General features: G+C 33.1%; 1 protein-coding gene across 2 annotated transcripts in view; it reads left to right on the top strand.

Moving 5' to 3' along the window:
* Positions 1-10,441, top strand: part of LOC114330255 (UDP-glycosyltransferase UGT5-like) — a 31,228-nt gene extending 20,787 nt beyond the window's left edge. For both annotated transcript variants that reach the window (XM_050649550.1, XM_028279580.2), the window contains 2 exons: positions 9,160-9,385; positions 10,126-10,441. In XM_050649550.1, the coding sequence (XP_050505507.1) occupies positions 9,160-9,385; positions 10,126-10,402 (503 nt within the window). In that variant the 3' untranslated portion in view covers positions 10,403-10,441. The remainder of the gene's footprint in view (positions 1-9,159; positions 9,386-10,125) is intronic.
* The last annotated feature ends 7,569 nt before the right edge of the window (positions 10,442-18,010 follow it).

Here is an 18,010-nt window from a genome sequence, read left to right as displayed (position 1 = left end):
TTATATTTGTATTTTTTAATTTATTAATTTCCATAGATTCTAATAAAGATAGCTTAAGGCCTTTATTTTGAATATGCAGAATTTGAAACTCTTCATTAAAAGAATGATTATGATCTAGAAGGTGAAGTGCGTATGTAGAAGTGTCTGTTTTTCTATTGTTGAAAGCCCTTTTGTGTTCTGCTATCCGTTTATCAAAGGTTCTGTCAGTTTGACCGATGTAAGTTTTCGGACAGTCACCACAAGTTAGTTTGTAGACACCACTCTGTAGTTGTTTTCTCTTTCGGCTCTTATTGTTCTTAATATATTTGCTTAAGTTGTTGTTAGTTCTGAAAGCTGGTTTCAAAAGACGTTTTTAGGCGATTTTTCGCAAATAGTTCAAAGAGTAAGTATTTGATCTAAAAGAATATCGTTAGCAAAAATGTTTATGAAAATGTTTATGCAATCGTTATGAAAAATGAAACAAAAATGAAGTTTATCTACCCAGTAAAAAAAGTTGTAGCTAATGAAAAGTTTTTCTTATACGTCAAATTCCAAATCGAATATTTTAACGTGAAATAATCAAAAACTGAAATACTTTTCGTCGAAATCTCATTAGAACTTTTTTAAAGTGTTTAAAAAACTTAATTTTTATTTTTTACAAAAGTTTCTAGCATCAAACCTAAGCCAGTTACCCTCAAAATACTGGTAATCTCATTTTTTGGTAAAAGAATTGTGAAAATCTCCCCCTATTTAGCACCCCAAATGAAACTAATCATTATGGATTTACAAATTACTTAACTTTTTTATATGACCTTTAAGTTTCACAGGTTCAAAGTGCTTATTTTTGAAAGGGTTCTAGTTGAACGAGCTTGAACAAGTCACTAATCACGAGTATATGCAAATTTTAAACAGCCATATCTTAACCAATGTTTGTCTTAAAGAATAATGCCAACATATTTATAAAAGCAAAACCCATATTTCTTTACTCTTTGAGATTTTTCGTATCACTAATACTTTATAAGTCATTTTGAAAAAGGGCATTTTTCCAAAATAAAAAATTTTTTTTACTATAAATTCAAATTTTTTCAAAAATTAGAACTTTGAAACGGTCAAACTTACAGATCATATATATAAACAATAAATATTTAGAGTAAATGGTAAAGCGCTAACGATAAATTTTATTTGGGGTGAGAAATAGGGGGAGATTTTCACGATTTTTTTTTACCAAAAAGGGACCAACTTTATTTTGAGCGTAACTCGTATAGTTTTGGTGCTAGAAACTTTTATAAAAAATAATAATAAAGCTTTTTTTGTAAGATTTAAAAAAGTTTTAATGAGTTTTTCCCGAACAGTGCTTAATTTTTTGATTATTTCAGGTTGAAATATTCGAGTTGGAATTGGACAAATAAGAATCATTTTTCATGAGCTTCAACTGTGCTTTTACTGTGTCGATAGACTTCATAAATAAGTACACCATTTTTTTGTATCTTATATGCTACATTTTTGCTAAAACTATTTTTCGATATCTAATATTTAATTCAATAAAATACTTATTTTTGAGTTATCTAGGAAAAACCAGTCTGAAAACGTGATTTTTTTCGTTGAAAAATAAACATTTTCGCTCGTAAATGACTTTAAATGTATTAACATAGATAAAGAAACTCCATAGAATAAAAGTTGCTTATAATTAGTCAATTTATACATTTACGGACTTATTTTAAACGTATGTTTTTGACTTCAAGAACTTGTGTCACCCCCGAAGTAAAAGCAACCAACGGCATAAGACCAACTTTGAAGTGGAGTGTAACTAGAACCTAAATCCAAATTGTCAAGCAAATACCTCCGTGGTGACGGTGATAATTTGAGTCCAAAACTGTGATTTACTGAACTATTGGTGTATTCATGCATTGTTTATGACGACTTACATTTTTCATCTTTATTGGTATAGAATAAAATAGAACAAAAATTACTAAATGGTTACATTAGTACATAGTATTATTCTATGAGAAGAATAACTTTCTTCGTGCACTACTATCAGCGAATATATCTACAGTTTTATTAATTCGGATGGGCAACTTCATTTTCAATACTGTACTGCTTAAAAAACGTATGTATGCGAATAATATAACAACACATTTTTACATATAAGACGAAAGATGGGGCCCCTGACATATTGTATGAATCTCTAAATAATTGTATGTATCGAAATACTAAACGTAGGTAAAGATTAAAGAGGAAACCCATTTCTAGATTTAGAAATACTGTTCTAAAATTCGGCAAATTGTAATTCTCAAATCTTTCATTGGTCACGTACAAAGCATTATAGTTTATTGTCGCCATAAAAGTTCGAGAGACCGGAAAGGATATATACACACGTAAAATAATATATAACAGATTTTTACATAATATCAGACGACAAGATGGGGCCCCTGATTGATTGGGGCCCCTGATTGATTGGGACCCTGATTGATTGCCCCCCTCCCGCAAGCTTCATGTTGCGGGGGCCCCTGTTACGCCCCTGGTAATCTGTAATCTCTCTTATCAGGAATAATCAAGAAACTATTTTTCTGGGTATAGAAAATATACGCACATCTTTAAATAAATTTCTATTCGATTTCACTGACTATTCGCAGACAAGAAATATACTGGATGAGTTAAATTTGAGCTTAAACGTTATTTTACAACTTTTAAATGAAATAGAAAAATCCGTTACCTTTGAAAGACTTGGAATATTTCATAATAGCATTATTGATAAAAATGAATTAATGAAATTCCGCACATATGAAATACCTTTTCAAAATTTTAATAATACTTACATATAAATATTATGATGTTTTAAAAACACAGGTCTATTACTCTGAAATAAAAATCGTTTTCGCTGTTCACTTTCCTATTGTTCACCCAGAAATCTTCTATTATTATTATTATTCAATCCCTACGTCAAACCACAGTACCAATATACCTCGAAACACCTTTCTGACTATGAATGAAAATTATTATCAATATCACTCGCTGCCCTGTCTGAATCTGAAGCCAAATTTCTATTGCACCGAGGGAGATTTTACTGCTGGAATTGAAAAAGGAAAAATTCAATTATTGCAACTACAGACTAGTCCTACAACTTGCCAAAGGACTCATGTCCTAATATCTGAATTAACGATTCACATTACATTGCCATTTTTTATAAATCAAACGAAAATTGAGACAATATGCCAGAAGACAGATTTCATCACACTAGAAGGAGATTTCCTGATTTACATTCCATACCAATGCCAGTTCAAACCAGACAAAAACACAATTATTAATAAAAATACAATCATCCAGGGCCAACCACTACTCCTTCCTGAGTTGACAGTCCCTAATGCCAAAGAAGAAGAAGAAGAAGAAGAAGAAGAAGAAGAAGAAGAAGAAGAAGAAGAAGAAGAAGACGAAGAAGAAGAAGTACCAGAAATTATTTTAAAAGATATCTCACACTCGATAGGATCCACACAATCCAAAGAAAACAGAACAAATTCAACCGGTGGTACTGAAACATTTAAAAGACCGTCCCGTCAACTATTGGAGTATCATAACTAATTCAGTCAATTTCTACTCTACGAACTCCCTAGTGGGAAAGTTTTGGATAGTTCTGATTCCTTTCATTATACAGTGCTCTTCAGATAAAACTATCCACCATAAATAACTTTTGTACCACTGATTTTTAGAAAAAGCTCAAAAACACGTCAAATAATACTTGAAGGGGGAAACATTATGCCATATTTAAGCTTTCCGGGAAAGGCACCCTCTCACCCCCATTATCATCCCTTATTTTTTTTAATTACTACCCCCTTTTTTATTTTATATTTGGATTCTCCTCTTTGTACTGATTTCAAAAATGTATATAACACTTGATGCTTAAAGTGATTAGTTTATGAGAAAAATAAATACAAATGCAACAAAATTGGATTTAAAAATATTTTTTTACAATTTTATTACATTTCACAACTAATTGACATAAACATCCCATTGAAAACAGAAACTGACATCTATGCAGCAGTAGAAAATCTTCAAAAATCTATTCAAGAAGCTGCTATGCTACCCCTGACTGCTACCAAACAGAATTGAAAGATAATTGCCCAACTGTAATGAAGGAAATGATTGCTAGATAGAGAAAAATAAAGGAGGAGTAGCGAAGAAAAAGAACACCTGAGAACAAGACGAAATTAAATAAAATCACCAAGGAAATTAAACTACAATTGCATAATATCAAAAATAACAAAATACAAGAATATCTTACAGGTTTATCAGCAAACGCAGATAGTGAATATTCCCTTTGGAAGGCCACGAGAAAAATCAAACACCCGAAACAACAAATACCACCAATACGAAACCAAGACGGAAACTGGTGTAGAAATAATAAGGAAAAAGCCGAAGCATTTCGGCATTTCGGAAGCCGAAAGAAAACAACTAGGAAAAAAATTTCGAGATATGTACTGGATCATCGGTCGTAAATCTCAACTATCACTTGAAAACAAACTGCTGATATATAAAACTATATTAAAACCAGTGTGGACCTATGGTATCCAACTTAGGGGGACAGCCAGTCAAACTAACCTAGAAATATTGCAGAGATTCCAGAACAAAGTCCTTAGAACAATGCTGAATGCCCCTTGGTACGTGCCAAACTATGTGATAGAGCAAGACCTCAATGTGCCATCCATAAACACAGTAATAACGGAATATTACAAAAAATATTCCAAGAGACTAGAATCTCATCCAAACGAGTTAGCCAGCAACCTCACTGATGACCACAATGATGTACGACGCCTGAAGAGATTCAAAGTAGTGGACCTAGCAAGAAGATTCGAATAATCTGTTTTAATTTAATTTATTTAAAGAGGGTGATCACTGGATCTCCCTCTACAGGTCAAATTTTCAATTTTTGACAAATAATTTACCTATTGTTCTTAGTTGAGAACAGATTGTAAATATTACAACATTAAAAAAAATAAAAAAAAATTACATTTCACTAGGTACCAAAAATTTTAACAATAATTATTCAAAATGACTTTTGAAAACTTGAATATTTATTGTAAAATTTTTTGAATATTTATTGTTAAAATTTTTGGTAGTGAAATATTCACTCTAAATGTTATAAAATTGTTAAAAAAATAATTTTTATTCAATCCAGTTTTCTTGCTTTTGTATTTATTTTTCTCATAAACTAATCACTTTAAGTATCAAGTACATATTATACATTTTTGAAATCAGTACGGAGGAGAATCCAAATATGAAATAAAAGAGGGGGTAGTAATTAAAAAAAATTAAGGGATGATACAACGAGTGAGAGGGTGCCTTTTTCGGCAAGCTTAAATATGGCATAATGTCTCCCCCTTCAATTACTATTTGACGTGTTTTGCATTTTTTCTAAAAATCAGTGGTTCAAAAGTTATTTAAGGTAGATAGTTTTATCTGAAGAGCACTGTACATGTATTTTTTGCTGCTGAATCCAAATATGAGGTTTGTGGCAAAATTTGGTGGCGCAACATTGGAAAAATCACGAAAAAAGCGAAACATTTTTGCTTTTTCCCGCTTTTTTGTTTAAATCTCGAAAACTATTAACTTTTAGTAAATGCCAAATGGTCTGTTAACAGAAATGAAAGTATTTAAAATTCTCTACAAATATCACTATTTACTTTTTTCAGATGAGGGAATGAGGCTATGTTGGTCTTATTTTGAATGATGAAGATATGTATTGTCTGTATCTCAAATCGTTCAGACTGGTCTCTTTTTTTCTTCCATATAGAGCCAGGAGAAATATGTTTCCTGCAGTGGCAACCTCATCTTGATATGCAGTAGGGTTTTTAAAAGCATCAATGGTTGGTTCCAAGTCTGTGTTCTTCGGCAGACTTTAAGAAATTTCAGTTTCCCCTGATTAAACAATGCAGAAGTAGCATCACAACCACTCATAGCTTGTAGGAATACGATGTGGTCCTTTAGGGATTTTTCAGCAGCCAGATGAGGCTTGTTTCCTTTTCCTGGTTTCAGAAAAAATACATTTTTTGTGTTAGGACTACACGGTACCCCGTCAAAATAGCCCCGTCAAAAAAGCTCCGACAAAATAGCCCCGACATAATATCCCGCACACAAAATAGCTCCGACAAAATAGCCTTCAGACAAAATAGCCCCGCCCAAATAGCCCCGACAAAAAAGCTCCCTTCAGAATTCATCATGAAATAATCCCTTAAAAATACAAATTTTCGGAAATGGTAATTATCCTCTATTCACATCTTAACTAAATCTTAACCACATTAAATAAAAATGGTCTTTTCAGAGAACTGTCTTCTCTGCCTCTTGGAAGTCTGAACATTTAATTTAAGCGAAAATCAATGTTTATTTGTGATATAACCATTTTTTTCTGTTTTCGGGCAACAGTAAAATGCAGTATAAATTAAATAAATTACATACATTCTTCTTTTTTTGTCAAAATAATTTAAATTAAAAAAAGTTTTTTGACACCTTGTATAAATAATTATGTAATTGTTTATATTACTAAATAGAGAATTAAATAACCATTCAAATGAGATAGCACACGACCCCTATTCTCATTTAAAAAAAATCATCGATTACGTCATCACGCCTAGATGGATGACGTCACTATTATGACATATATAACAGAATATCGTAATTTAAAAATAAAAATCGATCTATTTCAGGATTTTTCCTTAACGTCGCGGGTTTACGAAATAACGAATTTATTCCTTCCATTTGCACCATACTGTACGTCTGAATAGCCGATATGAATGAGTCAGCTGAAATTAAATTATTAGAATTTTTTTACTGAGCAACGACATTTTTGTTTAATTTATTAATATATTATGTTTTGACAACGACGTCCGAAGTTGAAGTCGAAACGTTAATAAAATATTTTTTTTAAGTAAATTGTGGCTTATTTCCCAATTAGAATAGTAATTTAAAGTAAATGGTACTCCGTTAAAAGGTAAAACTTTTTATTGGAGGTGTTTTCTAAGAGGCTGTTTTAGCCGGGGCTATTTTAGCCGGGGCTGTTTTGACAGAAGCTATTTTGTGTGCGATCTATTTTGTCGGGGCTATTTTGTTTGCGGGCTATTTTGTCGAGGCTATTTTGTGTCCGGGCTATTTTGACGGGGCTTTTTTGACGGGGCTGTTTTGAGCGGGCTATTTTAACGGGTCACGGGACTACACAGACCAATCAAAATGACCAGAAGGTCGATATCTTCCACCACGAGTGTTACATGTTTATTTGACGGTCCCATCTCAAGAGCTGTTGTGATAATTAGGATATCAGCATCCTCCAAAGCTTGCTTTGAATCAGTTTTTGCATCATTTTTTTTTCTTTTTAATTATTTGTGCAGAAAACTATGAGAAATTTATTAGATGACAGTATTCTAATAAAAAATAAAGTTTTGGAATGTAAAAAGTAGGTTTTGCAGAGACCCTTAAAAATTTACAATTTTCAAGTTGCACTTTAGCCCGAACGGTTCGTCTGAAAAAAAAAAGTAAATAGGAAGTGATATTTGTAGAGAATTTTAAGTATGTACATACTTGGAGCAGAAATTTTTCGATTTTTTCGCAATTTTTTCAATGTTCCGTCACCAAATTTTGTCCGCAAACATCATATTCGGATTTAGCAGCCCAAAATACATATATAATGAAAGAAATCAGAATTACCCCAAAACTTTCCTAGTCAAAACACAATTTTATTGAATTAAATATATATCTTACTAATGATCATTGTTATCTCAATAGCCGTCCAGTATATTAAAAAATTTCATTCAAAAAGAAATCCACACCCAGTACAAGATGACCACTCTACAGAAGAAGATAATCCTACAGTTCCTCTACCTAATCCAAGAGCATTTTTCATTCCGTGAAATACATAGGTACGCAGAGTTAAAAATACAAACAAAAAGGCTAGGTTTGGAAATTAACACAGAAAAAACAAAAATAATAACTCAGGCGAACAAGACATATACATGAAACAGATAGACATATTATACAAAACATTATACATGAAGATGACATTGAAAAGGTTGGAAAGTTTACATACCTGGGAGTAGAAATATTTGCCGACGGATCAAAAGATGGAGAAATACGGAAGAGAATAACGCAGGCAAACAGAGCTTATTTTGCCTTCTCCCATATATTTCGGTCTAAAAGGGTCCATCGAAATACAAAGATGACAATCTATAAAACCTTACTTCGACCAATAGCATGCAATGGCAGTGAAGCCTGGATCCTGAAATAAGCATCCAAAAACATTCTCGACACATTCGAAAGGAAAGTACTGAGGAGAATACTAGGACCTCTAAGGGAAAACGAAATCTTCAGAAGTCGATACAACAACGAGCTTTATCAACTTTATAAGGAAACACCCTATCAGACTTCATTAGAATACAAAGATTGCAAAATAGGCTACCAAAAATAGTACTGAATGCTAGAATGCAGGGAAAGATACTGGTTGTAAAACCAAGAAAGCGCTGGGAAGGCACAGTAAACAGCGACGCACAAGCCCTTTTAGGAGTCCGTGTATGGAGAAGAGCAGCCACAGACAAGCAAGGGTGAAGGCAAAAAATAAAGGAGGCCAAGGCTCAATTTGGGCTGTACTGCCGTAGAAGAAGTAACTAAGCAAAATCTCCAGGGGCAGAACGCTGCGTGGGGGACAAAGGAGTGGCAGACAGGGGTGAATATAAAAATTATAAGGTGTTTTTTGTGAAGGCTTGAGATCGAGATAATGCACCAATATTTGGGAATAAGTAGATCATGACATAACTAAATAAAATCTCCAGGGGCGGACACCTAAAATTAAAAAAAAATGTTATATATCAGCCCCTAAATTCCGTCCCAAAATTTTGCTTAGTTACGTCATGACCTACTTATTCCCAAATTTTGGTGAACTATCTCGGTCATAAACGTCACAAAAAATAATAAAAACCACGACTTTGACCCCTTATAACTACCCTCGTCCCCCGCTCAGGTGTCCGTCCGTGTGTGAAAATCATGTGCAGGACTAACTCAACAAATTCTTGTATAGTTTGTCCATATTACTTATCAGGAGCAAAATCCGCTTCCAGCTCTTGCACTACTAGATCTTATATTTATAATATTAATTCCTTATCTAAATTTAATGACATATTAAAAAATGTTATTATCTTATTTTAGCGCATCCAAATGTTGTGTTGTTTATTACACACGGAGGTTTATTAAGTATGACAGAAACCATTTATAATGGGGTTCCAGTTTTGGTGATTCCAGTATTTGGAGATCAAGCTTACAATGGAAATAATGCAGTATATGCAGGTTTTGGATTATCTATTTTTTACCATGATCAAAACTTTACAGAAGAAAGATTTGGTGGTGCCTTAAATGAACTATTAACAAATACGTCGTAAGTTGCATTAAAAATATTATCATATTTCCATTTTAGGCTTGTTCGTTTTAATTTTTATTTATCATTAAAAGAATTAATTTCCAAGTTTCCAAGAATTTTGGGGATGTCATTGTGGGCTAGAAGTTAACGATTATCTATCTGTTGTTTTCGCCAGGAGTTCTCTGAATGTGAGCATTCTGTCCAAAGTAACCCCAAAGTACTTATGGCATTTATTGTGTTTCAACGGTTTGTTATTAAAATACAATCATAATTTTTTGTTTGCTATCCTGTTGAGGATTGAGATGAAAAGCTGATACTTCAGTTTTTGGAGTAGGTACTTGGTTGTAATCTCCATTTCTTAAAGTATTCGCTGAGGGTGGACAGGTCATTAGTGAGAGTGGCTTCTGCAGTTTTTAAAGATTGATGGCTTGTTGCAAGGGTCCAGTCGTCAGCATATCCAAACTTCCGAGGTTCGCTTGCAGGCATGTCAGCAAAATGGGGACTAAAAAGTAAAGGAGCAAGAACAGAATCTTGTGGAAGGCCATTATTATACCTATAATGTTATACATAGAACAAGCTAAGATCCACAAAGCGTTATTGAGTTAATGATATTGATACATTTTGTAAGTTTCTTGTTGATAAGATAAACCACAGAGATCAATAAAATTCAATACTAGGTACCATACCTCCATATAGATAACCATTTTTTTGATGTTTGTTCGTTATAAAAATTTCTGACATTTCATCTTTTATTACAGATACAAATTGGCAGCTCTTAGACATTCCAAAGCATTCCATGATCGTCCCATGAAACCCCTTGATGTCGCTGTATATTGGGTAAACTACGTTATAGACCATAATGGAGCGCAGCATCTACGGGTAGATGGCCTGTATATGCCTTGGTACCAGTATTTACTTCTTGATGTGATTATTATATTAATATCTATTTTAACAATCTCTATAGCTTTGGTAATTATTACTTTAAGATGTTTGTTTAAATCGAAGAACAAAAATGTTAAATTAAAACAAAGTTAATAAAGTAAGTAAAGAAAAAAATTTCTTCATGCTTCTGAGTTAAACCATATCGTTTGTCACTGTGCCGATTTCGATATCCTCTCTGTTGTCTTCCTCAAGGCTTCAGGGGTATCAGTCTCTCAAGTCCCCAGGTACTACACTCTTCATTAGTCACTCCACTACCCAGCAAACAGACCGACGTGTTAATTACGTGAATTTTGGGTACATTTGTCACCAATATACGTAAATTGCTTACGTGAATTTCACGTGAAAATTTGGTTGGAATGTCACATTGAAAATACGTCTTTAAATTATGTGAATAACTCGTCTTCAATAGACGTATTATTTACCTTAAATATCAATAAAATGTTTCGGGAAATTCACGTTGCAAATACGTGTTGATTAACGTATCTTTTAGGGAATGTATATGTTACAGTTCAAGTTGATTCTCAGTTAGAGTCGACTCCAACTAGTTGGAGTCAACTCCAACTGAAACGAGCAGTAAAAGTTGATTTTAAAAATTTAAATCAACTTGTACTAGTTGGAGTTGACTCTTCCTGGATCGATTCAGTAAATGTTGATTATACGAGAATCTCAAGTGCATTTTTGATGAGTTTGCGTTTCTTTGTCTTGTCCGTTTTAACTACTTATTAGTAGAGTCTGTAACGTCGTCCCCGTTAGGTTAATTATTCTGATTCGATTTTTTGCACAAACTTACTCAAAGAAATACATCCTTATAACAAATACACAGGGTGTCACGCGGTACCGTGGTCGAAAAATGTTTTAACCAATTTTTGTTAAATTCACAAAAATAATTTTTATCTACTTTATCTCATATTATGTAAGTAAAGGTTTTATTGTGTGAAAATTGTAAATATAGATAGCAGTACATGAAGGGCTTAAAGTGTGTCTGAAGTAACAATGTATTTTAAATGGCTTTTAATTTTTCGCACTGTTTTTTAGCACACTTTCATATAATTAAACATCCTTAACTTTCGCCTTCGGGAGGAAATCAGACTCGCCCTTGCAACGGCAACTGAAATGCTCACAAAACAGCGACCACGGAAGCAAAGATGGATGACAGAGGAAATATTGGATTTAATGGATAAAAGAAGAAAATTCAAACAGCACAAAGCAATGTACAAAGCAGTAAATAGAACCATTAAACAAAAAATAAAAATTGCAAAAGAAAAATGGATAACAGAACAAAAGAAATCGAAAACTTATATAAATAAACATGATGACTTCCATCTGTATAAGAAACTCCGAAATTCACAAGCACGACATATTCAAAAGGACTAAATAATCTAATCAACGCAGAAGGCAAAGTGATTTCAAGCCCTGAAGAACAAATAAACATGTGGGAAGACTAACGACGAAGGTCTTCCAATACTGAAGTCCGAACTGGAATATGCTCTACGTCAACTAAAAAACAACAAATCTGTAGAAAAAGATGAAAAACCAGCTGAGCTGTTGAAGTTAATCAACGAGAAAACTTAGACCTTCTTCTTGGACTATTTAATAATGTTTAAAATACAGGGACTATCCCTAAAATATGGCTTGAATCAGTCTTCATACCACTACCTAAAAAGAAGAATGCCAAATTATGCCAGGACTTCCGCCTTATAAGTCTATTAAATAACATTCTAAAGCTTTTCTTGCGTATCATACAGAACAGAATATACAGTAGAGTCTCGGTTATCCGCCCTTCATTTTTCCGCCGTTCCGTTTTATCCGCCGCTCCATTTAAGTAATAATTTTTTTTTCAAATTTATATAACTTTGAAAATATTAAAGAATGAGTAAAAATTTTTTAAGATGAGATAAAATAAGCCGAGCATTCCGAGCAACAAGAAGAAAGAGCTGTCGATATTATGCTGCTACAAGATGGCGAGTATTGGCAGCAACAAAACGAGATACATCAGCAAGGCAGATGAAAATCGCTAGTTTTTTTCGTTCATCCTAAATCATTCTATCTACAATGTCCAATGTCAGTCAAAATTAAACTGATTCTCTTCTTCTTCTTCTTCTTGTGCCACTCCTATCGGAGACTGGAAATCATCAAGGGCTCAACTTGTGTTTCATTTAACGCTCCCTATTATCCGCCATTTTTGCTTATTCGCCCTTCCGTCGGCCTGTTTATGGCGGATAACCGAGATTCTACTGTATTATAAAAAATGTGATGAGGTCACCGGTCAAGAACAATTTGGCTTCAGGAAAGGTATGGGGACACGAAAAGCAATATTCTGTCTTCAAACTCTGGCACAAAGATAAGCAAGCAGACTTTTTATCTGTTTCATAGATTTTGAAAAAGCTTTCGATAGGGTGACGCACAAGACCTTGATAGAAAGATTGAACAACATCGGAGTCGACAAAAGAGATTCTAAAATTATAGAGGCTATTTATTGGAATCAGGCAGCAATCGTAAAGACCAATGGTAATACGTCAAGGCCAATTGAAAATTGAAATACAACGAGGTGTTAGACAGGGTTGTGTGCTATCACCCATACTTTTAACGTCTACTCTTAGGTAATATTTGCGAACTCTTTATCGCACTCTTCAGAAGGAATCAGGATAAACGGTCAGAGAGTAAATAACATCCGCTATGCAGATGACACAGTATTAATGACTGATTCGGACCATAGTCTGCAGATACTGGTGGATAGGGATACTGAGAGTTGTGAAAAAATGGGGATGAAGATCAATACTGCGAAAACCAAAGTTATAAAAATATCAAGGAACAAAAATTTACCTCTTCCAATAAATATGTGAAACACCAACAGCTTGAATACGTAAGCCAGTACAAATATCTTGGTTGCTGGTTCAACAATCAACTTGATTATAAACAAGAAGTCAAGAGCGAAAATACAGGTAGTCCGACAGGGGTTTATCAAAATGAAAAGCTTATTTTGTAACAGTAGCATTAATATCAGCCTTAGATGTCGTTTTCTGCATTACTATGTGTGGTCAATACTTTTGTATGGAACGGAGGCCTGGACACAACACAATACTGATGAACAAGTTGGACGCCTTTGAACTCTGGCTTTATAGAAGTGACTTGAAAATACCGTGGACAACCCACACCACCAACGAATATGTTCTGAGGAGAATAGATACAGGTAGGGAACTGCTAAAAATCATTAAAGTCAGAAAAGTTAGCTACCTGGGACACATAATGAGAAACGAAAAGTACCGCCTCACGCAACTGATCATCCAGGGTAAGATTGAAGGAAAACGGGGTCCCGGTAGGCGCCAGATTTCATGCCTTAGAAATATCAGAGACTGGACCGGCCTTGATTCAACATCTTTGTTTAGAGCCGCATTGGACAGAGACAGATTTGCCAGTGTAGTCGCTAATCTCCACTAAAGGAGAAAGCACCACAAGGAGAAGAACTTTCGCCTTGTCATGGTGATGACATGTAAGCAATAAATTACAAAAAATGTGTTTTTGTGGTTTGACAGAAGTTTGAATTTTTAAATGTCAAAATGGTGCAGTGGTGCATCTCACTCGCACTCACATTGATAGCTACGTCAATACGCTCCTAGCGCTCATTGTTAATAATTAAAAATTACCGCTTAGTAATAAAATAATAACAAAAAGTTCTTCAGTATCTTGTAGGGGAGTCGCTAAAATTTTATTTGGTGACTTTCGGATTTTCTCGTGACTTTCGGTGACTTTCTCGTCACTTTCGGTGACTAATATAATTTTTAACTGAGTTATTAAGCCTTGAAAATGGTCATTTTCGTATTTTGAAATAAATATAACATTAAACAAGTATGAGGTCTTTTGACCTTGCTCCGAATGACCCAAATGATGTAAAGAAAATTGTCCTAAATGAATTTTTTTGTGAGTTTGTTTAAAAAAATTGTTTAAACAATTTTTCTACCACAGTACCATCTGACACCCTGTGGATTCGTTATAAGGACCTCTTTTTGAGTAAGTTTGTGCAAAAAAATCGAACTGGAATAATTTACCTATCGGAGGCGACGATACAGCCTAGAATATAAATATCACAATTTGAACATAATTATTTCCAGTAACATTTAATTTCTAGGATGATGACGTCATCTACGTTTTTTTAAATGAGAATAGGGGTCATGTGATAACTCATTTTAAAGGTAATTCAATTTTCTATTCAGTAATATAAACATTAACATTATTATTTATACAGGGTGTCCAAAAAATATTTTTTTTGAATTAAATTTTTTGACAAAAAGAAGAATGTGTGTAATTTATTTAACTCATAATACATTTTACTCCTATCAGAAAACCGGAAATAATGTGTATTTGACAAATAAAAATATTGTTTTTTGCTTAAATTCAGTATTAAAGCAGCCACCCACCTTCCTCTTGACAGTTTGAACATTTAATTTAAGCGAAAAGCAATGATTATTTTTCAAATAAACATTTTATGAGAGCAGTAAAATGTATTTTGAATTAAATAAATTACATACTTGCATTCTTCTTTTTATGTCAGTAAATTTAATCAAAAAAATAAAAAAATTTGGGCACCCTGTATAAGAAATTATGTTATTAGTTTTATTATTGAATAGAGAATTGAATTACCTTTCAAATGAGCTATCACAAGACCCCTATTCCCATTTAAAAAAATCATCGATGACGTCATCACGACCAGATGGGTGACGTCACTACTATGGTATATATGCCAAAAAGTCGTAATTTAAAAATAAAAATTGACCTGTTTCGGGATTTCTTTCTAAAATCGTCCATTCTCGAGAAAATGAATTTATTCCAACCTTTACGTGCTCACTGTATATTATGAAAGTCAGAAACTAAAAAAAATCAAAGATTAAAGCTACCTCTATAAGATCCTGAAGAAATTTTTGTCATTATTTCATTAATAAGATATTATTTCTAATTATCAACAATGAGCGCTAAGCGCGTATTGAGGCGGCCGTCAATGTGGGTGCGAGTGAGATTCACCATTGGACGGCCCAAATGGTGCATCTCTTTAACACTCACCATTGACGGCCGCCTAATACGCACTTAGCGCTCATTGTTAATAATTAAAGATAAAGCTTAGTAATAAAATAGTGACAAAAATTTCTGCTGGATCTTGTACAGGGGGCTATAAACTTTGATTTGGTCACTTTCTGACTTTCATAATAATGGATTTTAACCGAGTTATTAAGCCTTGAAAATGGCTATTTTTGCATTTTTCAAATTTTAAATCGCGTATAACTCGACAACAATCAATTTTAGAGAAAAATCACAAAATACCTTTTTTTGCTCAGAATAACTCAAATGATCTAAAAAAAATTGTTCGAAGTGAAAAAATTATTTTTGTGAATTTGTCTAAAAAAAATTGTTTAAACAATTTATCGATCAAGGTACTGCCTGGCACCCAGTAGATTTGTTATAAGGACCTCTTTTTGAGTTAGTTTGTGCAAAAAATTCGAATCGGAGTAATTTCACTAACGGGGACGACGATACAGCCTAGACTAATTTGAACATATTCAGTAACATTAATTTAATTTCTAGAATCGGCTGTTTGTGTGAATCAGAATCAACTTTTACTAAATGGCATTGGGAAGAGTATACTTTTCCTAGTTGGAGTCTACTTTTACTAGTAAATGTTGAATATAAATCTTCATTTTATATTTATAATCAACTTTTACTGAAACCAGCCGTTAGAGTCGACTCCAACTAGTTGGAGTCAACTCCAACTGGATAATCAACTTGAACTGTAACATATATATTAGTATTCACGTGAAAGATACGTCCTCGGTTCACGTAAATAATTCGACCTTAATTAACTTATGAATCACGTAATTATTGTCATCATATGATATAAATAAAACAAGCATAATATAAAGTATTAAGAATGTATTTATTTAGTAGAATTTAGAGACTTTAAAAACATTTGTCTTGTAAAATTATTATGTGAGAAGCTGATATTAGAGGTTATGATCATCGATTTTAAAAATCGATTATTTTTAAATTACAGTTAAACTATTCCACTTACTTTAAATTAGTATTACTTATTTTCTTTTTGTTTTTAAATTTCTTCTGCTATTAAACTAATTGGTCTTACTAAAAATCTATTTCAATACCAGAATAATGTAAAAAAAAATAATCGTATCGAAACGTATCTATTATTTGATAAATCGATTAATTTAGTTTTCGAACCAACTATGTTAATTACGTACCGTGGTCACGTGGTAGTAGGTTCGTTCCAAGACGACACATTTGTACGATCCCTTGAACCGTCACGAAATCGATTTGACTGTTTTAATGCGCAGAATCGCCCTTGAACGGTTTTCTTTCGATCCCGAACTGATTATCGGTACGTAATCCTCTTGGAACGTATTTGTGTACCATTTCAAGTTCGAGTTGCGCCTGAGCCATTTTTAGTACGAGTACCACTAGTAGTTTGCTATATCTAACATGTTCATTAAACATCACTTCAACTTCAAAATCTTCCTCAGAATCGATATCTAACAAATCGCTGTCTTCCATAAAAAAAAATAAATTATCCATATTTTTAAGATTAATTTGAAAAAAAAAAGAATTAATAATTATTTAAACGAAAATCAAAATTCACAGGTACTAATAGCCTGGATTGTGGATTATTCTATTATTGAATCATCATCTGATCTCATAGCAGTGACTAGTAAAAATGAAAACAATCCTAACTGCGCAAGTCAGTACAAATAGTTTCTGCTTGAAGGCATGTATCAAAAGGACCGTTCAGTTACCGATTTCGAAACGGTACATGGATCGCTTGGAACAACACAGTGTACGATACGAATCATCGTTCATGTTCGCTTGGAACGCATTTTTTATAATGCGCATGACGAGAGCAGTACGAAGGACGGTTTTCATGTCACTTGGAACGCGCCTAGTATTTAAAGAAGGAGAAAGGCTTGGTAGTACGTCATCACCGCGCGCGATTTGAAAATTAGACTCAACATCATTTTAGCTCCTGTGATATTTTTAAAGAAAAAAAAATAGCAAAAATAGCGTCAAATCAATGTTGGATTGAAATAGTTATGCTAAATGATTTTAAAAGCGAAATCATAAACTCTTTGTTTAAATATTTGTATTATTTACATTACTTTTACGTGAAATACATCTAATTTTTCGACGTCCATAAAATACAGTGAGTAAAATTTAAGCGATACGTATTTAACCAACACCGTTGTAAAATTTTGTTTTCCAAAATATTTCTCAAAATTTAACCAGAGGAAGTTATTTCTGTTTCGTGATTATTACGTGAAATAAACGTACCTTTGCGATGTAACCGACATTCACACCTATTATAAAAAACATGTACTATGTATATTCGTCATTATGATTTTATATTATTCTAATGTCAAACATGTATAAAGGAAGCACTAATATATAGGTGAATGATTTGGCACTGAAATACGTTTTGTCATAAATCACCGAGTTACGTATTCGTTGAAATTTTTCGTAAATTTAACGTAATCATCACGTAACTGGGCTCAAACCTGTTTGCTGGGTACTAACTGTAGTTCAGTGAGTAATATGTTGGATGTCATAAGGATGACACTTCATATCATGACTATACCATTTTATAAGTTCAAATAAAAGAGTAAATAAAAACATAAAAAGCATACGTTTATTACTACACGTTTATTAACA

The sequence above is a fragment of the Diabrotica virgifera genome, chromosome 4, assembly GCF_917563875.1.
Source record: "Diabrotica virgifera virgifera chromosome 4, PGI_DIABVI_V3a".
Taxonomy (NCBI): domain Eukaryota; kingdom Metazoa; phylum Arthropoda; class Insecta; order Coleoptera; family Chrysomelidae; genus Diabrotica; species Diabrotica virgifera.
The sequence above is the reverse complement of the archived record's forward strand: the minus strand, read 5'-3'. Positions and strand labels throughout refer to the sequence as shown.